Source organism: Macaca thibetana, chromosome 14, assembly GCF_024542745.1.
Source record: "Macaca thibetana thibetana isolate TM-01 chromosome 14, ASM2454274v1, whole genome shotgun sequence".
Classification (NCBI taxonomy): Eukaryota; Metazoa; Chordata; class Mammalia; order Primates; family Cercopithecidae; genus Macaca; species Macaca thibetana.
The window spans coordinates 59,151,394-59,173,974 of NC_065591.1; the positions used below are offsets into that span (position 1 = coordinate 59,151,394).

General features: G+C 46.0%; 2 protein-coding genes across 9 annotated transcripts in view; one reads left to right on the plus strand and one right to left on the minus strand.

Moving 5' to 3' along the window:
* The window catches only part of LOC126935030 (tripartite motif-containing protein 3), a 172,194-nt gene that overhangs the window by 69,180 nt on the left and 80,433 nt on the right, over positions 1-22,581 (plus strand). The window lies entirely within an intron of this gene.
* Positions 1-22,581, minus strand: part of DNHD1 (dynein heavy chain domain 1) — a 75,506-nt gene that overhangs the window by 20,577 nt on the left and 32,348 nt on the right. For 4 of the 8 annotated variants that reach the window (XM_050756026.1, XM_050756025.1, XM_050756027.1 and 1 more), the window contains 15 exons: positions 22,209-22,474; positions 21,875-22,118; positions 17,787-17,944; positions 17,190-17,315; positions 16,823-17,099; positions 12,487-12,614; positions 12,187-12,385; positions 11,702-11,796; positions 10,909-11,116; positions 6,849-6,974; positions 6,424-6,521; positions 3,417-6,303; positions 3,043-3,220; positions 2,681-2,873; positions 2,215-2,503 (listed from right to left, as the gene is read on the minus strand). In XM_050756026.1, coding sequence (XP_050611983.1) covers positions 2,215-2,503; positions 2,681-2,873; positions 3,043-3,220; positions 3,417-6,303; positions 6,424-6,521; positions 6,849-6,974; positions 10,909-11,116; positions 11,702-11,796; positions 12,187-12,385; positions 12,487-12,614; positions 16,823-17,099; positions 17,190-17,315; positions 17,787-17,944; positions 21,875-22,118; positions 22,209-22,474 — 5,472 coding nt within the window. Of the gene's footprint in view, positions 1-2,214; positions 2,504-2,680; positions 2,874-3,042; positions 3,221-3,416; positions 6,304-6,423; positions 6,522-6,848; positions 6,975-10,908; positions 11,117-11,701; positions 11,797-12,186; positions 12,386-12,486; positions 12,615-16,822; positions 17,316-17,786; positions 17,945-21,874; positions 22,119-22,208; positions 22,475-22,581 lie in introns of those variants that run through there. The other 4 variants (XM_050756023.1, XM_050756024.1, XM_050756029.1 and 1 more) reach the window with 3 other exon arrangements.

Sequence of the window (22,581 nt, forward strand, 5' to 3'; positions counted from 1 at the left end):
ATGGTCAGATAAAATATTTAAAATGTTAATCCTCTGAAATTTGTTGAGACTTATTTTATAACCCAGCATATGGTCTATCTTGGTGAATGTTTCATGTGCATTTGAAAAGAAGGTGCATTTTGCAGTTGGTGAGTATAATGTTCTGTAAATGTCAGTGTGTTGCTAGTGTTATTCAGATCTTTAATGTCCACATTTTCTTGCTCCTTGTCTTACCAGTTACTGTGAGAAGCATATTAATTTCTTACTATGATTTCAGATTTACTATCTCTCTTTTGTTTCTATTGGCTTTTTTTCATATACTTAAATGTCTGTTTTAGATGTGGACACATTTAAGACTTTTGTCTTTCTGATGAGTTGAATCTTTTAATTATGAGATATTCTTTTCTATCTCTGGTAATATCCTTTGTCTTAAAGTGCTTTGGTATTAATATTGCCACATCAGCTTCCTTATGCAAACTATTTCTGCAGTAAATATTTTGCATTAAAAAACTTCTTTTAATCTATCTGTGTTTAATATTTAAAGTGCATCTTTTGGACAGCATATAGCTAGATCTCAGGGTGAGTTTCTATTCTATTGCTTGCTTCTTCTTGACAGCAGGTCAGATTATTTTCTGGGGGTTTCTGTTGGCATGTCTATTCATTTTTTATTTTATATTAGATGTTTTGGTGGTTGTCACTCAAGGACACCTTTTACATTCTGCCAGCAGTAATATTCTTCACTCTACAATGTTGCTGAAGTCTCTTCTCAGCTGAAATCTCTTCATATATCTGACTGTACCACTCTTTACTCCTTCTATTGTCTGCAAATTCACTACAAAGACCAAATAATATAGCTGGAAGGAACTACAGGTTTTGGAACCAAATACACTTGAATTTTAATCTTGGTTCTGACACTTAATAGCTAGGGTATCTCGGGCAAGTTATAAAATCTCTGTGTCTGTTTCTTCATCTTTAAAATAATTGCAAAAATTCTCCATCTTACTTGGCTTTTATGAGCACTGAAGATGACACAGACATATCATATAGCACATAGTAGATATTCAATAAATTGTACCGGCTATTATTAAGTACTAATATATCTGGTTCAAGTTTTCTACATCTCATAAGAGACTTCGCTATTTAACTGGATAGACTATCTACCAGGTTGTTGGAGTCAAGGAAGTCAATGGGCTAAACCTCTACCTAAAATTCACTTCCCAATCCCATGGCCATATTTAGAAGCTGTCATCATCTAGAGGCACATCACTTTAGAAACTTTACACTTCAGTATCCCAAACTTTCATCACGATTTTTCTCCTTTCCTTTGTTATCTTGTTTTCTACAAACTTTTATTGAGCACTTACTTCCTGTTGGGTCTATCAAAATGAATGAGACAAATTTCTGTTCTCTGTTCTCATAAATCTCCAAGTGTGGCGAAAGGGACAGACAGGCAAGCATACAATCATGATATCATGGTTATCACAGGTTATTGTACAGAGCACAGGATGGATATCTAACCGAGCCTATGAATCAGGCTTCCTGGAGAAGCTACTGCCTTAGGTAATTTAGAAAGAATATGTAGGATTTATCCACATAAAGAAGGCAGAGAAGACAGCAATCCCAGGGTGTAAAGGAAGCCTGACTTGTTGAGCCCAATTAGAGAGTGTAAGAGGACACAGAAGAAAGCCTCATCACAGAAAGCTTTGTAAGAGCATTTGTCAGATTTCCAAGTAAAGATCATCTGAACCATGGAAATAAGTGGAAAGATTCAAGAAATATGTAGAAGGTAGGATTGAAAAGACATGGTGACTAGATATTGGTGAAGAAGAAAGAGATGTCAACAAGATTTCTGGCTTACATGACTGGTTGGATGGTGAAACTAAGAGGACACACGGGAGCAGATTTTGGCCACGGGGAGATGATGAGCTCAGGGTTGGATCTGAGGTACCAACAGGACAACAAGGCAGAGACATACAGTAGACAGCTGGATAGACAGATCTGGTGCTTAGAAAAGAGGCGAGATTGGAGACAGAGATTTAGCAGTCAAAGCAGAGAAGAGGCCATGAGAGTGGATGGGATTATTCAGGGAGCATATGTAGAATGAGAGGATATTAAGAACAAAACATTAAAGTTAGATCTATAGACATATATTTGAGAGTCAGTGAATATTGCTAGAGATTTTATAATCTCAAGAGAGGACAGTAGCTCCTTCCTTCCCTCCTCCCAGCTCCTCACCAGAAGTGGCCAGGTGCAGATCCTCCAGCAAGAAGAGGAGGGAGGCTTTAGAATCCTGGTGATGCCCAGGCTGTGGGCTGGCTTGTGTTTGGCCCTGGATTCCTCTGCTCAGCAGGAGACGGAGGTGGGTGGAACTGAAGGCAGGGTGGATGGGGCTGTATATGTAAGGGTGATGTGGCTCTACCAGCACCTCCACAAAGACTGACTTCCCTGTTGCTGCCTCTCCAGCTAGCAGCACTGGCTGCCCCCCTGACAGAAGCAGGTCCACCACATACAAGAGCCGCTCAGTCTGCAGGACAGAAGTGGGACTTACTGCAGCACCTCCAGTATAAGAGAGTAATCTAGCTGAAAATAAAAGTCTAGGGGACTTGTCCTAGAGTGGGCCTCAGCTGATCTTTGAACATGGATTACCCCAAAGGTAAGTCCTGAAGTTCTAACCCTAGCTCTTGCCTTACTGTCCTCATACCTGGATAGAAGGGTGAAAGGTGCCCAAAGTTCCTTTGATGTGGCTGCTCAGGTATTGGCCAGTGAAGGGGACCAGTGTTCCATCTTCAGGGCTTACATGTAGATCAAACACCAAGGCTGAGGGTGGTGGCTCAGGGTAGTTGGAGAGGCGACTAATAGAATCCCTTATGAAGGTATCAAAGACGGGCCAGAACCTGCTCAGATGGACACACAGGCAAAAGCGTCAGACAGTTACAACACTTCCATTTATGACACACTCACAGACTCCACCATACCCTAACAGTGATGTCATGTGGGTTTTTACTTCCATGGGCCAGTCCATCTCAGCCCTCTGCATTTCCCATCCCCCATCCCGGTAGGTACCTGGAGGGAAGGTGGGCTCCGAAGCCCCAGATCAGGGCAAAAAGAAAACTGCTGACAGCCAGCAAGTGTTCCCTGCACTTATTTGGCACATCGTCACTGTCAACCTGGGACCGATTTAGAAAGCTGCTTTTTGAAGACCTGAAGCTTTGGGCCACAGGATCACTACAGCTGAGGTCCTCTGCAAAAGTTGCCAGGGCCACGAAAGGAGCCCCAGTAGAAGAAGGTGGAAGGTGAAAGAAAGAAAAAAGGTTGACACTATTACTTCTCACTCCTGGCCCAGATCCACCAAAGAACACATGCCCCAGGCTCCAGCCATATACCCCAGCTACCCTTAAGGCTCCATCTCTCTCAAGCCAGCCCTTCCATCTTCCCACCTGGGCCAGGGGCCTTCTCCTCCTTTAGGCGCAGGTGGGGGTCAAGCAGACTATGCAAGATGCGTGCCATGCTGGTAACTTCTGCCACACCTGCACAAACAGCTTGCTGCCCATGTACCTGCAGCAGAGAGCTGACACCTTGGCGCGCAAGGAATCGGAATGTTGCAGGCACCAGAACTTCAGCCATGTGGTTGAGCTCAGCGACTGTCTGGTGCTGCAGGCGGTACTCACAGGGAAGGGATGCCATCAGGGCACTAAGTATACACTGCCAAGTCTGCTCTCCACCACACCAGACTAGGGCACAACAGCCTACCACTGTGGGGGACATGCCTGTTGCATCAGCCACCTCCATCAAGAGAAAGGTGCCTGGGGGTCGTGCTATCTGCTGTCCACTGGGGAGACTAAGCTGCGGAAGCTCACTCAGGAGGCAAGTGATGGAGTCCAGCCAAGCAGCACTGGAGGCTCCATCACATATTATCCAGTGCTGGATCCCCATGGATTCCTCTGTCTGCCTCTTTTGGCCCATGTTGTTACACTGGCCGGCTGCACGAAGTACCTTGGGGAAGATGCCATGATGCCAGCAGGAGCCCTCTAACCATCCCAGGAACTCCTGGGGGCTGAGGCCACTGGGGTACAGGTGGGTAATTTCCACAGGCTGGCAGCCTTGGGTTGAGGTGTCCTCCATGGCTGCCAGCCGATTTTGGATCTTAAATAAGCTGTGCCAACAAGTGGTCTTGCCACTGCCTGCAGGGCCTAGGAGCAGAATGCCTGAGGCCCGGCTCAGGGCCTGGCTCAACTGTTCCAAGGACCCCAAAATGTCAGGGCTGGGATGCAGACCTACCTGCTGCAGTTCCTCCACCACCAGTGCCTTCATCAGCTTGTAAGTCATAGCTTCTGCCAGCACTTGGCTGGCGCTAGGGAAAAGCGCACACAGCAGCCCTCGGAGGTTGTGCAGGTGGAGCCCATTGAGAACGCTAAACAGTGGTGAGTGCAGTAGGGCATGCAGTAGGGCAGCCTCCTCAATGGCAGCTAGGCTGCGAGGCTGCTGGCACTTCGTTTCCTCCTTGGCCACATTTAGTGTCTGTATTGTGTCTTCCAGTATCTGCTTGAGCAGTGGCAGGCGGCAGGGCAGGGGCCCAGACACCAGCTCACGCTCTAGAGAGAAGAATTTGGATAGGCGGGTAGCCATCTGGAAGGCATCCCGCATCCCTGCACCTAGCAGAGTCAGCTCTGCCACTTGCCGCAGATCAGGCAATGCCAATGCCACAGGCCGCAGCAGCAGGTGCAGGTTGGCAGGCACAGCAGAGCTCAGGGCACGCAGTACCAGGAGACAGCCATAGCCAAGGCGCATAGACACGTGATGTTTTTCAAAGAAGCCACTGCCAAGGAGCTGGGGCTCGGTGGGGTCTATGGTGCTTGTGTTTCGGGAAGCCTCCTGGTACAGTGGGGCATACAAGCTGTGCAGTTCACCCAGGCGCTGGCCCAGGGCAGACAGCAAGCCAGGGGGAAGCTGCTGAACTTTCTCCAACAGCAGCCAGGCACCACCCTGCAGGGCACCATTCAGATAGTTGCTCAGGCATTGAGCCTCTATCTGAGGTGAGCAGGGCAGCATCACCAGCTGGCGGCCCAGGGCCTGTGCCAGGCTATTCACTATAGCTCTCTTGCCCACACCATTAGGACCCAGTAGAGTCCCACAGGCCACCTCCTCTAGGGCCAATAATAGTACCAGTGCTGGCCGTTCAGGCAGCAGGCTGGGTAGAGGCCCTAGTCTAGGTCCCAAGTACTCATAATTGTACAGGAAGGACCTGCCTAGCACATCTATCCAGCATGCTGCTGGTGACAGAGAGTGTTCAGAAGATGTAGTAGTCTTAAGACTCTGTAGGGGGCTTTTGGGGATTATGTGAGGTGAACCCAAGTGATACTTGAGTTGGCGGACCCAGTGAAAGTCTGTGAGATCACTGACCTGGTGCTGTTCCAGCAGCTGTGCTATATCCCGGTGAGTCACTGCCATGACCAGCAGGGCACTGAGCAGGCTGGTCTGGCGGACAGAAGGCAGGGACTGTCCACCTTGGGAAGCCCTCTGGGCCCGCAAAAAATTCACCAGTACCTCAAGCTTGCGCATATGCATGGAGACCATGGCCAGGGTACCCCACTCAAGCAGAGCTTCCTCCATCTCGGCCCGCCATACCACCTCCTCTGCCACCAGCACACACTGCCATGGGAAGGCCTGGACTAAATCGATCCAGTGCTGGACATATAGTTGCAGGTACAACTTGTTTTGCTTGGGCAGCTGCTTGAGGGCTTCACCTAGAGATGGGCCTCGAGCAAGGCGAGCAGCCACACAGCCCTGCAGCATGTGCACCAGTGCCAAGCGCAGACACTTCTCCAGAGAGGCCAGCCACTTAGGGAGATCTGGATGCAGAGGAAGGGGACCCTGCAGCTTCACCTCCTCCCCACCCGCCCCTAGCACTGCAAGTGCCTCCACCTGAGTCTGTGCGTTTGGGCTTGACTCCCAGTCATCCATGTTTTTCTCACCAGTTGGGCAAGACTTGAACCTCACAGCATGCACATGAGGAAAGCAGCGTCGTACCCATAGCTGGGCTTCGCATGATTCCAGTCGAGCAGCCAGCAGGGCTACCAGCTCACTGTCACTAAGGAAGAAGAGGCGGGGGAAGTGAGCACACACTCCATAGAGCACGCTCTCCAGAGTCATGATGATGCCCTCCAGCTCCACCGATCCTGCTTGCAGCAGTTGTTGCAGCTGCTGGCCTTGGAAGTAAGGGCTCCTCTTGGCACTGGGCACTACCAGTGACAGAACCATGGGGTCAGCTACAGAGATGCGCATCAGGGTTCGATACTGGTCGTCCATGACCTTGAAACGAGAGTTCTGTGGTGAGGGAGAGGATAAAAGTGAGGGCCAATATGAAGTGGCAGCTCCCCTTTCCCACGCTGAGCCCTGCTATTCAGGAACCCTTTTTGCCCTCTCTGCCTTAACCCCCTTCCCTACCAGGTCAGCATTAGGAAACTGGATCTTCATCTCATGCAGAACTTTATTCAGAAAAATCCACTTCTGCTGGAAAGTCAGCCACACCTCCAGCAGGGCACCTGTGTAAGCAGCCAGAGAAATGCTGGTGGGAAACACTAGGGTTCTACCTTCTGCAGAGGAGTCCACCCTGCTCCTGACCTCTCAGGTGCCCCGCCAGCCCAAGCAAAATACTCTGCCCAGCAGGACTCGGGGATCCTGCTTGAGGGAGAAAAAATTTTCACTGTGAATAAAAACCTGATCTCTTCATCCCAAGAAACAGCCCTGAAGGAGGTCCTCACTCTATTCTTCATATGTTCTCCCACCCAACCTCCACCTCTCACCCCCATCCCTCTGGCACATCCTGCCTCAGGTCTCACCCATCAGCCTGACTAGAGGCCTGCACTTACCCAGGCCATGCATGATGGCCATCCACTCCAAAGCTATTTTGTTTAAGTCTCCTGACTTTTGGATGGCCAGGATCTTGGACAACACCTGAAGACTTTCCTGGATGGAATCCTGCAGGTTGCTGTAATCTAAGACAGAAAAAGCTGAACTGGCAGTCAGATGGGGCAAGGGCCGGGGCTGGGGGAGAGAAGAGCAGACCAGGGGGACCTTCCAGGAGAGGCAGTTACAGAGACCCTGATGCCCTTGCTATTTTTCTTTTCTTTTCTTTTTTTTTTTTTGAAAAAAAGCCCAGGCTGGAGTGCAATGGCACGATCTCGGCTCACTGTACTATGCTTCCTGGGTTCAAGCAATTCACCTGCCTCAGCCTCCTGAGTAGCTGGGATTACAGGTGTGTGCCACCACACCCGGCTAATTTTTTGTATGTTTAGTAGAGATGGGGTTTCACCATGTTAGTCAGGCTGGTCTCGAACTCCTAACCTCAGGTGATCCACCCACCTCGGCCTCCTAAAGTGCTGGGATTACCATGGTGAGCCACCATGCCCAGCTGCCCTTTCTGCCTTTAAGGATTCCATCAGTCAATATGTAGAGCCTATAAAGCACTTGGGTCTCAAAATGGTGAGAGAAGAAGCTCCTCCTTTCCCAAGGCACTGTGGGCAGACTCCAGGCCAGCTGAGTTCCCTGACTAGCTGCTGTGAGTATCAAGCTAACTCCATGGAAGTGCTTTGTAAGAACTAGGGCCTCTAGCCTGGGAAGAGGGCTCAATGGCTCCAGGACCCTACATCATATTTCTATAGCAAGAATGCCCATTCTGTCTTAAAAGGGGTCCTGGTAGAGAAGCTGAGAACAAACTTTTCTCTATAGTCTTAGCACTTGGCTCCCTGGTGCTGCTTAAAGAGTTATCCCTTCAGGCCACAAGTGCTTGGTTAGACTAGGGCTGGAAATGAGGTAGGGACACTAATTGGGGTAAAAATGAGAGAACAATCAAGAAAGGAGGTTTATTCAGACAGATGTAGAACTCTCCAGACATCCCTGGTGGGAAGAAAACTGTCTATCCCCTTCCCTTACTCTTCCCCATGTGAGGAGGCAAAGAGGCCCATCTTTTATGCCCTGTGGGAAATGAGGCAGGCCACAGCCCTCCACACAGCTGCCTGTGTAAGTGTACTTCAGCTTTCCTCTGCATATCCACACAGACCTCAAGTTCTCACCTAATTGGGGGAAGGTTATGATGAGGTACCGTGAAGTCTCACTTGACCTAGATCTGAGCTGTGTCTGCCAACATGATATATAAAAAGCACAAACTTCCTTGGGGGTGATGGTCCTGATATTATACTTTCATTTTCATATATATCCTTGTTCTCATTTGGTTAAGAATCTAAAGGGGGAGATTAATAATTTGTAGGTGTGCCCAATCCTGTAACAACCTGTCTTCTTGAGGTAAGAATTAAGTACATAACAAGTCCATCATTTGGGGTTTATTTGGGTGAATGAAATCACCAGCTTCATGGTGTGTGGCCACTACAAAGATGTTGTCCTTGGTTAACATGCCCAGAGTTAACAGGAAAAGAAAACCTGGTACAGAGAAAGGAGAGAACCCATAGGAAGAAACCTCAACCATACAAGTGCTTGGTGCAAATGCTAGCTTAGAGAGAGAAGGGAAAACTGAAAGGGAGCAAAGGTGGAGGAAGGGCTGTGAGCTGAAGTAAAGACTGGTAGGACCCAGGCTGGTATCTGAAATTATGCTCACAGACATCCCAAGGCCCAGATTATCCAGAGCCTTTACTCTGCACTATGAATTTTTATTTATTACTTTTGGTAGCAGAGAAATCTAAGGATGAGGCAGAAAAGTGGTAGACATCAAGTAGGAGCAGATTGGCAAAGTGTAGAACCAGGGTCAGAGATGGGCAAATGGATTAGCATAAAATGTGCTCAGGACAAAAGTGGGAAGAGAATCTCCTTTCAATCTTGGTGCAAATGTTAACTGCAGACATCCAGCCTTTGTGTCAGTCAACACCAAAACTTACAAGTCCTTAATAAGGGAGATGTGAACAAGGAGGCTGGGTGCCATGTATCAATGTGCTGCAAATGGCTGGAAAAGGCACCCCTAACCAAATACTGGATATAAAGAGGTGAAAAGGATAAAGAATTTGGGTAATAAGGAACATCTATATTAGAATAGAAAGGACCTACATTCTCCTCCATGCAGAAGTTGAACCAGTTACACATCTTGCCTAGTTGACTTCTACATAGCTTGAGTCCACCCACTTTTCTTTCCCCATTGCTACTATCCTAGTCTAGACCACTATTATTTTTCACTTGGGTTATACCAGTCATCCCTTAATTGATCTTTCAATTGCCATTCCTTGCCTCCTTTCAATCCATTCTCCATATTGAAACCAGAATGATATTGTTAAACTAAAATCTGATTATGTTACTACCCATAAAAAACATACAGTGACTCTCTATTGTTTTCATGTTATTGAGTAAATTCTTAATGTGACCCACAAGACTTTGCATGATCTGATCCTCTCCAGTTCTATCTGCTCCATCCCCTCCTCCACTATTATTTGGGATCCAGCTACAGAGAAATAGAAACAGAAGCTCATGCTCCCCATTATTACCATCAAATATACCGACTAAAGCCCTAACTGAACTGAAACTCACAGATTTCAAGCTATTCTTTAGAAGATCCAAACATTTTTGCTTCCACTAGTTAAAGTGTGTGCACACTAAGAATAAGAGTGTGTTTGCGAATCTATTTATGTGAGTTATGTTGTGATTGTAAGTAAAGAGTTGAATCTAATATTGTAAAAACCACTGACACATTGGTGGGGGAAAAGTTGCTGTTTCTATGGAAACCACAGAAAGCTTCAGTAAAGGCAAACTGATTAAACATATGCTATTAGGTATAGGCAAGTCAATTTTTTATAAACTGGGAACTTATAATAAAAATCTAGAAAAGCTCTGGACTCTGAGACAGCGTCTTCTATGTAACTCCCAACTGTCTCAATCTCCTTGGAAGTCCTCTCCCCACCTCCCTCTCTCCACACGGTACCCAGCTCCTGCAGCTAAGGCCCTTCCCTTCATAGGGACTTTAAAAGTGTCTTCATGTTGCTGCCCAACTTTACAGAAAGTGAAAGCAGAAATAGTAGACAATGCATTAATGCAAGAAAGGCAGTGAGGAACTATCAAATCAAATAAAAGCTCTTGTCATTAGCTTAAAAGGTTAGTAAATGTACATGCATATATTTTGCTAAAATAAAAATCTTAAACTATGTATGCATCATTAGATTTTGGATTCACCAACTGGGTTCCAGTTGTGTTGAATAAGAAAATTTCTCCTCTATTGGCAATGCCCCAGCTATATCATCTTGGATGCTTATGTAAATGCTGTTCCCTTTGTCTGGTCTGCCCTTCTCACCTGGCAAGTTTGGCAAACTCTTACTCCTTCAAAGAGTCAGCATAAGGCCTCTGCCTAAAGAAGACTTCTCTGATTCTCTCTCTGGTTCTTTGAGCTGGTCCTCTCTCTGAGATTCTACTGCCCTCGGTAAGCTGCTCCATTTTGTTTATCCCTATAATATTGACTGTCTCTCACTGGACTCAGAAATCTCTGAGGGACAGGGATACTGTCTGTAAGTCTCAAGGTCTCCCGTGTAAAGTTTAGCACAGAGGATGAAGGTTTGATGAGGGAGAGAATAAAGAAATGAATTAATGAATGAGGCATAAAATTAGACAGCAGGGTGCAATCTAGAGGACAGAGCATTGAAAGGTGTAGATAACTGACCATGAGGAATTTCTGAGTGTAGGCAGAAAGAGGAGGAAGGACCTTTGCTGAAGGACCCAGGCATTGAGTAGAGACAGGTTAGGGGAAGGGGATCACAAGGAGATTAAGACAGTAGGGGGCTACATGGAAGACACTGTCTCAGAACAGACTAATGTCTCAGGCTGTCTAGTAAGGATGGGGCCCTGGCTAGAGAATCAGATCTGCCAGGGCTTGATGGATATGGTGGATGAAAATGGCCCCCAGCAGGGGGCTTTCACTAGGTCACAAGGACTGAGTCTCACCTGAGAGGATGAAGGTGCCACTATCTTTGTCCACTACCTCCCACTGGGGGCTGCGGAGCACCTGCCTCTTGGAGCGCTCTGAGGCTGGGGGCTCGTAGGGTACATGCAGGATGAAGTTGAGCAGGCGCAGCTGGCGCACTTCCCAGTATCGCTGCAACTGCCGTATAGTCTCTTGGGCATGAATTCGTTCGTTTTCATTTTGCCAGACCTGGAACAGCTGGATCTCAGGAACCAGGATTGGGCAACTGATTAGGGGATAGGCTTGGAGCTGGGACTTGGGGATTGGATCTGAGACAGAACTCAAGGGTCAGGGCTCAGGAGAGTGGAGGTGTCAGAGATGAAGGGAGAGGGGGACCATCAGGCTTCAAAGATAGACCATCAGCAGCATCTAACTACCTTGCCCTGGGGCCACTGCTTTGGAACCTCCACCTACTTTTGCAAGGCTCCAGTTGAGCAAATACCTCAGTCAGCTCATGCTCTCTGGGGACAAGATAAGTATTGGGGGCACCTGCCATTCTGTTCGCCCACAACTTCGGGGCTGCCACCCACTTCCTTCCCCCATCAGGGACATACTCTCAGTCACAGGGAGTCTGGAAGCACCCAAGAAATCCCCATCTGGAGATTTAAAGAAACTGCTCCTGCCCTTCAGGCAGGTTAGCAGTCTCAACCCCCATTAAATCCTATGCCAAACACCCACCACCCTCTTGTCTAAAGGGACTGCTGGGCCTTGACTGGCTTTATTACAGGTCCTGGCTTTGGACCACTTCTCTCGCCCCCGTACTGCAGGCCCCACCTGGTTGATTCGATCTGCAAACTCCAGCAGTGGATAAGTAAGCAGCTGGCCCAGCGTTAGGAGTTCTATAGTTTGGAGACTGCCCAGCCCGAGGGCTGGAGGTAGAGAAAACAAGTCAGAGCAACACTCAGTATGTGACAGAGTCCAGCCCATATCCCATATCCCAGAGCCCAGCCCAGCCCAGCTTAGACCCCAGATAGCAGATCCTAGAGCACAACACAGAGTCAACAGCTTAGAACCCAAGGTCTAGAGCACAACTCAGAGCCCAGAGGTAAGGCCCCAGCCCAAGCCCAGCCACCATCAGCAGAGAGGAGGTAGTAAGGGAAGTTAAAAATTTTTGTCCCAGTTGAGGAAAAGAGATTGAAATATGTGGGAAAGGTAGGGACAAACCTGGGGAGGAAAGGTGTTTCCATCAGGAGCAGCAGGAAACTGAGTTGTTGCATCGCTCTAACCTTTCCCCCTCCTCTGACATTAACCAAACATACCTCGCAGGAGACACTGGCAGTTGAGACTCTGTGGCTGGAGGCTGCCCAGCTTAGCGAGCAGGGGCAGGTAGCTGCGAAACTCCCCCAGGATGCGCATGCAGTGCTGCAGCACGGGGCTGTTCAGCCCCAGGGTTGTGCTCATCCGTGCTGCCTCTGTCAGCCAGCCCTCTGTCTTCTCCTGGGCCATAGCTAAGCTGAACTGCAGGGAGGAGGGCTCACTGTCAGCTTTAGACTCTTCCCCTTCCGCACCACTGTAGTCCTCCACTCCCAGACAAGAGCTCCAAGGAAGGGTGTCAGCACCTTGGCAAAAGCCATGCACTTCCACTCGCTGATGTTTTCAGAGATGACTCGGTACAGGTGCCATATGCGCTGCTGCTGCACAATAGGACGTGTCCCACAGATTGGCAAGGGCACAGGAGTCTCATCCTCTGTGGGGGAGGATTGACTGAGACCTGGGCTGCTTGCAGTGTTGGGAGGGGGGTGGTGGAATGATCAGTCAAGAGCCCATAATGACAGAGGTAGGGTCCAGAAAGTGATGGTTGGGGATAGGGGAAGTGGAGTTCCAAATTGTTTGGCTCAACAATGGAGGTGGGGTTAATCCAAGGAACAGTTACTCCAAGGAAAGACCATCTGAGAAAATGTGATGGCAGTGAAAGGGAAGAGTTCCTCTTTTATTAGTCTCCATCTCACTCACTCCATTCTAGTCTAGTGACACCGGACTCTATTATTGCTGAGATGCACCAGGCATGCACTCTCCTGCTAAGGGCCTTTGACTGGCAGTTTATTTCTTTCTGGAACACTCTTCTTTCAGAGAATCACATGGCTCATGCCCTCACCAACTTCAAGTCCTTGTTCAAACAGCATCTTCTCTTTTTTTTTTTTTTTTGAGACAGAGTCTTGCACTGTTACCCGGGCTGGTGTGCAGTGGTGTGATCTCGGCTCACTGCAACCTCTGCCTCCTGGGTTCAAGCCATTCTCCTGCCTCAGCCTCATAAGTAGCTGGGAATACAGGCTCATGCCACCACGTCTGACTAATTTTTGTATTTTTAGTAGAGACAGGGTTTCACTATGTTGGCCAGGCTGGTCTCGAACTCCTGACCTCATGATCTGCCCGCCTCGGCCTCCCAAAGTGCTGGGATTATAGGCATGAGCCACCAGCCCAGCCAAACAGCATCTTCTTAATGAGGCCTATGCAGGCTATCTGTTTAAAAATTCCTAGCTACCCTCCCTGGCATTCTAGACCCCTCTTACCCTGTTCTACTTTTTTTTTCCTCTATCACTTATCACTTTCTTATATACTACAGAATTTGGTTATCGTCATGTTTATTGTCTTTCTCTCCCAACTAGAAGTTTGGGTTCATTAAGAAAAGCGTTTTGTCATTTGTTCACTGATGTACCTCAAGCCTAGTGTACACAGTAGTCTGTCAACAAATATGTGTTGAATGAATGAATGAATGAATGAATGAACTGTCAGCCCAAGAGAAAGTTCAGCAAGATGAATATAAAAAAAGATCTGGCCCACATAGAGGACATGTCATGTTTACCTCTGGCCATTATCCTCCACCCCTTCATCTCACAGGGTACTACATTAGTTCTTAATGAATTAAATCAATTAAATCAATTATTTATAGTCAGTTGTGAGATATGTGTCAAAAGGAATTTATAATTAACAATAATTATAGTATCGAGGTTTGCAATTTACTTAAAAGACAACAGACATCTCATTAACTTGAGTGGGACAAAAAGTGATAGAGTCACACCCAAACGCTGGGCCTCATGCATCTTACATATGGGCACATCATCCATTTTGGAGATCTCAGAATATTAAAAAGCTGGAATCACTAGGCTATCAAAGCTCTGATCTGACAAAAAGTGAAATGACAGTAAATCTGAATTCTTCCAGTCTTTGTCTAAACTCAAAGACATGGCTAGAGTCCCATATAATCTTTGATGGCAGTTGTTTCAACATCAAATATTGGACAAATAAACAACTTCATCTGTAAGAAAGAGCAGACGTGATATCTCCAAACACATGAAAAGATAAAAACAAACTGGGGATTAAGAGCAAATGTCCTTTGATGGACATTTTCTGGTATCTACTTGATAATTTCCATGCATTTTAAAACTTTTTATCTGAAAATGAGTTCTGATCTTTAAAGTTGTAGGAAAAAGTAGTAAAAAAAAATTGTGTACCTTCGATCTTCCATAGGTATAGATATATATCTATACTGTTTATCTTTGCCTTTTGTTGACATTTTACCCATTTGCTTTATCATTTGCATTCACGTGCTCTGTGCATGGGCATGTGTATGCACATATTCACACACACAATGTTTTTTTCTGAACTATTTAAGGGCAAGTTACATAAATACTCAAGTATGCATTTCCTAAGAATAGGGATATTCTTTTATATAACCACAGTTCAATTCCCAATTTCATATATTATATTGACACAGTATTTTAATCTACCGTCCATATTTCAGTTTTGTCAGTTGACCTAATAATGTCCTAGATAGCATTTTTTTTTTTGCCTCAATTATAGCATCTGGTCCAGGGTCAGGTACTGCATTTGCCATGTCTCTTAGCTTCTTTAATCTGGAACATTTCCATAGCCTTTCTTGCTTTTGTAACAGACATCTTTGAAGTATACAGTCCCCATTTGCCACTTTTTTGTTCACAGAAAGTTCCTCATGTTGTGTTTTTATGATTTTTAAAAATGATACTCATGCTCAGCTGGACTACTACATAAATGATATTGTATCCTTCTCCAGTATCACATCTGAAGGCATATGACATCCCTATGTCCTTCATTGGTGATGTTAATTTTTAATCAGCTGGTCAAATTGTCTGATTTCTCCACTCATTGTTGTTTCTTTTTCTTTTTCTTTCTTTCTTTTTTTTTTTTTTTTTACAACAAATAAGTGATCTCTGGGAGAAACTCTCTAAGATAGTGCAAATATTCTGCTCCTCATCAAATTTGCCCTAGATTTGGCATCCATTAATCCTTATCTGATCTGGTAATTACCATGATGGCTACAAAATAATAATTTTCCCACTCCAGCCTTCCTTCCACATTTGCCAGTCAGCTCCTGGCATTTTACTGTAAGCATGAGTCCTCATTTCTCTCTCATTGATTTATCTATTTATTATTACTAGGGATAATAAATGCCTTTACTTCAATAGCTTAGAATTTATTACTGTACTTTGGTGATCAAATTGTTCCAGATTTAGCCAGTTGGTATCCCTTCTGAATCCTTGTGATATGCTCCCATCACTTTTTAAAACACCTTAATACTTTCTTACTTTCTGGTATAAAAAGACACTGTAGGTTCATCTTGTACCTACCCTGCCACAGCCCTGGAATCATCCATTTCTCTAAGGAGCTCTGGTTCCTTTTAATGGGGAATGATATTAGAAACTAAGACCTGAGCACAATATGGCTTCTTGCTACAGTGGTTTCTTTGCTTCGTGTCCTCTTCAGCAGATAGAGATAGCAAATGTGTGCACATGTATATACACATAAACATACAGTTACATACATATACATGTGTACATAAGCATGCATACACATGCAAAATGTGTGTTTTAAAATGCAATAGAAATACAAAGTGATGCCATAGGAAATGGAAGCTTATAAAACAAGCTCACAACATTTTTCCAGAAATCAGAGAAAAAGAATAAAAGAATGAGTGATGATAAAGAAGATAAAATCAGTGAGTGAGAGAGATTCAGTAAATCCAACAAACATAAGAATTCTGGAAGGAAGGCCAGGCACAGTGGCTTACACCTGTAATCCCAGTGCTTTGGGAGGCTGTGGCAGAAGGACTGCCTGAGTCCAGGAGTTTTAGACCAGCCTAAGCAACACAGTGAGTCCTCATCTGTACAAAAAATACAAAAATTAGCAAGGCATGGTGGCACACACTTGTAGTCCCAGCTACTCAGGAGGCTGATGTGGGAGGATTGCTTGAGCCTGGGAGGCTGAGGCTACAGTGAGCTGTGATCATGACATTGCACTCTAGCCTGAGATCCTGTCTCAATTGTTTGGTAACGGTTCTTATATTTGCTCTGGTCTCCTTCCAGAGCCCACAGAGTTGTTTAAGAACAGAAGGGAACCAGCTTCAACTGTATGGAAGAATTGAGACCAATAGTTATGTCCTAGTCTCCTCCTGTGTATTAGTGAGGCACTCAAGTAGCCTCCTCTCTATACCACATTGGCTGGAGGAAGTAATCTGCTAGAGCATCAAGACCTACTCTTATCTGGGGTCTGCTAGCTGGTGTAGGATTGTGTTGAACAGGGCTACACAAAGGCTAAGTTCTATAAGGAGGGCAACCTTACATTTCTCCTGCACATGCTTTTAGCCCCTGACCCTATCACATTCTGATGGAACATTCACTTGTTTGCCTTCCTTATCAGACTGTGAGCCCCCATGCCCCCACCCTAAGCACAACACCTGCCATGGTCAATATATGATATTTTTGTCCTGAAATTTTCATTTATAAAAGACACCAATGAAGGTATGTGATTCCCAAGGCTTGCTTGGGGTCATACAGGACACAGAACCCTGAGTTCCAACTCTTGTTTCAGTTGACGGGTCTATCACAGAGTGATAATGGAGGGTGCGGGGATCCTCAGTACCAGTGAAGATGACATAAGCGTGGTGCAGTTCACTGAGGTCGCTGACTGTGTTCTGGAACTGACGCTCTAGGGAGATGAGCTGGTGCTCAGTACTCCTCTGATCTTGTGTGGGGTCCATAAAGGGACCGGAGAGGGCCTTCCCAAGCAGGCCTTCCAGCTCTGCCAATGCTGCTGCCATCAGCTGCTGCAGCTTGGGTATAATGGCATGTCGCTTGCTGAGCAGGAACTCTGAAGCCTGGCTTTTCTCAAACTGAAATGCCTCCCACATATCCAGAAGCTGTGGGGCAAGCAGAGGGCAGTGGAGTAGATGTGGTCGTGGGGGAGGAGGGCGGGGAGGGATGGGTGACTCCCTGAATTGCCTTCTCACCGAGATGTCCAGTGCTTCATTCTCAGCACTAAAGAGGCTAAAATGGTTGCGGATGAGTTCATGGAGTGCCCGTACGTATTCCATTCGCTCCTCCAGCTCGACGTACTGTTTGTTGGCTTCATTCAACTGCAGGAACTACAGCATGAGACCAGCAGCCCCACAACCCTATGTGCCTCTTTGGGCCCATCCCTGAGGGCAACTCCCACCTTTTGGAGTGAAGTCTCCAGACCCAGTTGCAGCCTTGTAATCAACTGGTGTCAGGAGCAATCTAGGATCAAAAACCTCTCTGACCCAGATCTCTCTGGTGAAGGGTCCACTTCTCACCCACCACCCCATTACCTTGATGACAAGGCAACAATTTTCTATCTGACTCACAGAGAGCACAACTCTCTCATCACACCAGGGCCTCCCTGTGACATGAGGAACCTGAGGGCCACGTGGACAGGGTAAGAATTAGCAAGGGTAGATCTCTTAGGTGAGCAGTTTAAGAGCATCAGGCCCTGATGGGAGCTCAGCAGAGACCTGAAGACAGTGCGCTGAGCTTTTAAGCAGGATGGGCCCTGAATAAGCTGGGAAGGATGGATGGGGAGAGCCCACCTTCTGGGTGCACTGTGCAATGGCGTGAATATCTGAGTTGATGGTTCGGAAGACATGCATGAAATTTGTGAGCTCTGTCATGAGTTGTTGACTGAGGCTCCAGCACTCATTTTGCACCTGTGCAAGAATGTCCTTCCTTATGCTGTCCAGCTTGGATTCTGGAGACAGGAGAGTAAGGTGTGAGGGGATGCATAAAAAAGAAGGGGTGCTGGGGACATTGCTGTGATCCAGAGTGGGAGTAGGCTGAATGGCAGGTCGGACCATGAATTATCTCATTTAATGCTTGTTGGATCCCTGCTCAATGTCCAGTCAGCTGCTATGCACTGAGGACTGTGCTCTATACCGGTAGACAAGAGCAAATGAATGAAACAGAAAGTTTCCCCACCCTGAAAGGCTCATAATATGAGGCAGAGACAGACATATAAATGAGCAATCACAAATCAGAATGATAAATCCACTGTGAGTGCCTGGGAGCCTTCAGCCAGCATAGTTAAGAGGTGGGGGTGCCGGGGGGTATCCTGAGAAGGCTGGGCAAGGCCCCTTCAGAGAAGAAACATTGGAGTTGGATGTGTTGAGTAGTTAATGCTCCAAAAAGATGAAACAGTGTGTGCAAGGGTATGGAAATGACATGATTGTGAATAGCAGAATACCCTAGCAGAGATAAAAGTATTCTGCTTTTGGAGTCTTACTGCCCTTGCTCTAGAAGAAGGGGGACCAAGAAGGTAGTATGATCTGCCTTTTGTTTTTAAGGATTAAAGTAAAGAAGGTCTCAGGTGGAAAAGGGGCTAGAAAGTAATCCTGGAAATTGCCCTTGGCAGTATGAACAACTTTATTATCTCAGAGGGCAGGGATAACACCCATATGATACCTCATGAAATCTAAGATCTGCTTGTAAGAAGTACCATTATTTTACATACCACTAACAAAGAAAAAACTGATGCCATCTAAACTCTAACATGTCTTCAATCAGGAGACATCTTTAAGGTTCAGAGATGTTAAAATATGCACAGGATGGGAAAACACAACATAGAAATCTGGTACACCAAATAGAGTATAGAGTGCTTTCTACATACCAGACACTATTTCAAGTACATTAATTATATTAACCTATTTTATCCTCACAAATTCCCATTGAAGTAAATACTATTATTTTATAGATAAGCAAACTGAAGCTCAGAGAGGTTATGTAACTTGATCAACATCACACAGTGGCAGAGCAAAGATTCAAACTCAGGTAGCATGGCTCCACTCCATTATATTTTAAATACAAATATGTTTATGTTATAAATATAAATGTAAACATATATAAAATATGTTTATATAAAGTATTTAAAAATATATTTTATATTATGTGTGAAGTAAACTGGCCAACCCTCTATTAGCATCTCTGCAACTAGAAGGTAAAATAGTGAGTTTGGGGGACAGATAATTGAGACATACTGGGCATGTCACTTACAGAGACTTGGAGGAAGTAACCAAGACGAATGGGTACTAAGACCTGAGATTGAGAAAACCTACTGAGAGGAAGCCTATTGAGGGACAACCTATATCAGACAGAACACAAAGATCTAAACTCATCCTTTTTCACACTGTCCCTTTGGAACATAATAGTAACTAGGCCATTGCAATGCTGCCGCATTGTTTTTTTTTTTTTTTATGGTGCTGCTTTTGGACCAGTAGCAACAGGCAGATGAAGGCAGATGGGAGCTCAACAGTGACACCATATGGTATAAAGGAACAATGCATTGATATATATATATAGATATATATATATATATATACCTACCCCAGGACTCCCTTGGGATTAGAAGCTGGAGATGGATAAAAACAGATTTAAGAGATACTTAGGGGACAAAAGAATGACAAGGATTTGGTGACACGTTGGATGTAGTAACATCAAGGAGAGGGAGGAGTAAAGGGTGACCCCAAGTTTCTGGTGAAGCTAATTCATCAGAGTGTATAATTATGCCATTCGTTGTTCAAGCGAGCTCAGGAAGAAGAGAAACAACAGAGTTAAGTTAGAGGGTTAGATAAAATTCAATCAGCAAGAAGGATGAGAGTAGACACAAGGGGATAAGGTGAAATGAAAAAAATTATTGAGCACCTACTGCATGCCACACTCAATGCTAGGAGTATTGCAAATAATATCTCACTTAATCATCCCTACTATAACCCTGTGAGTGACTGTGTTATCATGCCTAGCTTACAAATAAGGAAACTAAAACACAGTAATCTGAAGTTACCAAGCAAGTGAAAAACAGAGACAGGGTTCTAAATCCAGTGCTTATTTCTCTCCACCTGCTCCTCTTGAAGAGGCTAGTTGGTCTTGAACTGAGGATCAAGAAACTAACAAACTAGAACAACAATGAGCTTTCTGGAGCAGCAGTGAAGTAAAGCCTGACCAAAACAGGACCAGAGAAAAGGCAAAACAATCATAGGTCCTCCCCATTCCTGCCTTGCCAGCCCGAACCCCTTGTACAAGAGCAGGGAGTTTCAGTGGCCTATTGGATACCTAATGATACATGTGCTTTCCTCTGTTGAGAGCCAAGACAGGGAAGGCTAAGCAAGCAGAGCATTCAAGCAAACTCTTTCCAGGCCCCAGTGGCTTCTAACCTTCATAAAGAAAGCAGGCCTGGGGAGCCATGGGTCCAATAGAATTTAGTCTTCACAGGAAGTAGATACTATTGGCTATTGCCATCCTTGAGGCTCGGTGAGGAAAGAGAACAACCTCCATATTTCCGAAAAGAACAAATCACTGGCTTCCCAATCTACCCCACTGTGAGCCTCTCTATGGCGAACTCCTAGGCTGAGGCACTAGCTAGTACACAATAGCATGAGATATCCTTCCTATGGGAAGGGAGAAAGAGGATAAAAGACTAGGTCATAAACCAGATTTCTCAGAGACCCAGGGATACGAACAACTGGGCACTGGCTTAGTAGGGGTAGGAAGTGTCAAGAGGAGGGAACCTGAGATGGGATGAGGAGAAAACAGATAGTAGAATGCTCTTGAGCCCCACTTTCTATATAGAACTTTGCGAAGAGACTATCTTTTAGGGTGCCCCTTGCTAACATGAAATAGTCACAGCAGAGTAGAAATCATACTGCTATGTGTTGTAGTAAAAAGAGGGGCAGATATAATGCTTACCAGTTTCCCACAACTCCCAAATGGCAGGGAATACAGAGGATAGCAGAGAATTGATAGCCAGTGGCCTGGATGAAGTTCCTGTGTTGAGGGGCTAGGGACCCTGAAGCAAAAGCCGTGGGGGTAGCCAGCCTAAGACAGAGACTGGATGAAGGATTCACTAAAACCCCAAGGATCAGCTATGCCAGCAAATGCCAAGGCAAGGACGGGTCAGCAAAGATAGACACTCCAGGTCCCTATAAGGCCAAGAAAACACACCCCAGCTCTACCAGCCCAGGACACAGCAGCACCAGAAGCAGCTATGTCAGAAGGGCAGAGACCAGGCAAGGAAGTATTACACCTCAGAAGCCAGCCCACCAGCCTTCCCCAGTACAGGGGGCACCTTGGGAAGGAACAGGGAGAAAAAGACATTTGAGAGTAAAAACAACCCAGAACTATAGTATAAATTTTCAATTGCCCAGATACCCCAAATAGACTGAATCGGACCAAAAGTGACTGCTTTAAATGAAAGGAGCTTTCTTTAATTGGAAAGGTTACATTCTTTCACTACCAGTAGAAGTTAGGACTACAGAGTAAGACAAGATCAGTTAGAGAGTAGCTTTTTACACATGCAAATTGTAGTATAAATTTCACTCTGCTACATGCAGAGAGAAGGCACCCTAGACTCCCAAGAACCTGTAAAGACACTGAGCTTAGTAGCCCAAGCACAGGAACATGATTCCTAAGGAATACAGGGTATGAGCAGAGACAAAACAGAGAGGCTGGCCTCTGCAGCGAGCATACCTTTGATGGCAAAGGAAAGGGCCATCGGGCTTTGGAAGGCTTCATAGGTCCAATAAGAGGCCCGCACTGAAAGGTCTCTGGAGGACATTCCAGGACCAAGGCAGGCCATGTGAATAGACATAGAGAAAAGGGAAGGAGGAGAGGGAAGAGAAGTAGTGCTTACCCATCTCTGTCTGTACATCACGGCAGCTAAGTAGCAGCAACTTGCCTTTTGTGAGCAACTCGACAGGCATACTGGAGACACGGGCCTGCCAAACATTTAGGCGGCTCACCAGTGTCACGTAGTTCTTGATGGGACCACCTCTCATGTCTTCCAGCTTCTGAGGCACCCAGGATTGCAGGAATTCATAAATGCCTGTTATCCAATGATGTTCCCTGCAGAATTCCTGCACCTCCCACAGCACACCCTAAGGGCAGACAAGGTGTTTAGGGCAGAGGCAGGTGGCTATAATGGGAATTGGTGGGCAGTACCCTATCCCTTAAACCACTGTTCTCACCTCCAGCAGCACCTGTTGTATATTCAGTGCCTGCTGGATCTGAGGGTTGTTGTTCAGATCTTCCTCCAGCTGCTTATAATTGCAGGGGAAGTACTGGCCCCGCAGCCGATACCCGCGGACCTCCAAGATACCAGCAATTGGGTGAGACTTCCAGGGCCACACCAATCCTACATTCGGGCCACAGAAGATGCTCACAGCATCACTGGGCTGGCCCTGGAACTTGGGCATCAGAAATTCGGTTTTTGAGTCCTCCTCTTCATCTTCTTCTATGGAGCACATACCATAATTGTCGGTCAGTACCCTCCAGAGCCCACAAACAACCTTCCCTTGTCTTTGCCCTCAGTGTGTACACACACACACACACACACACACC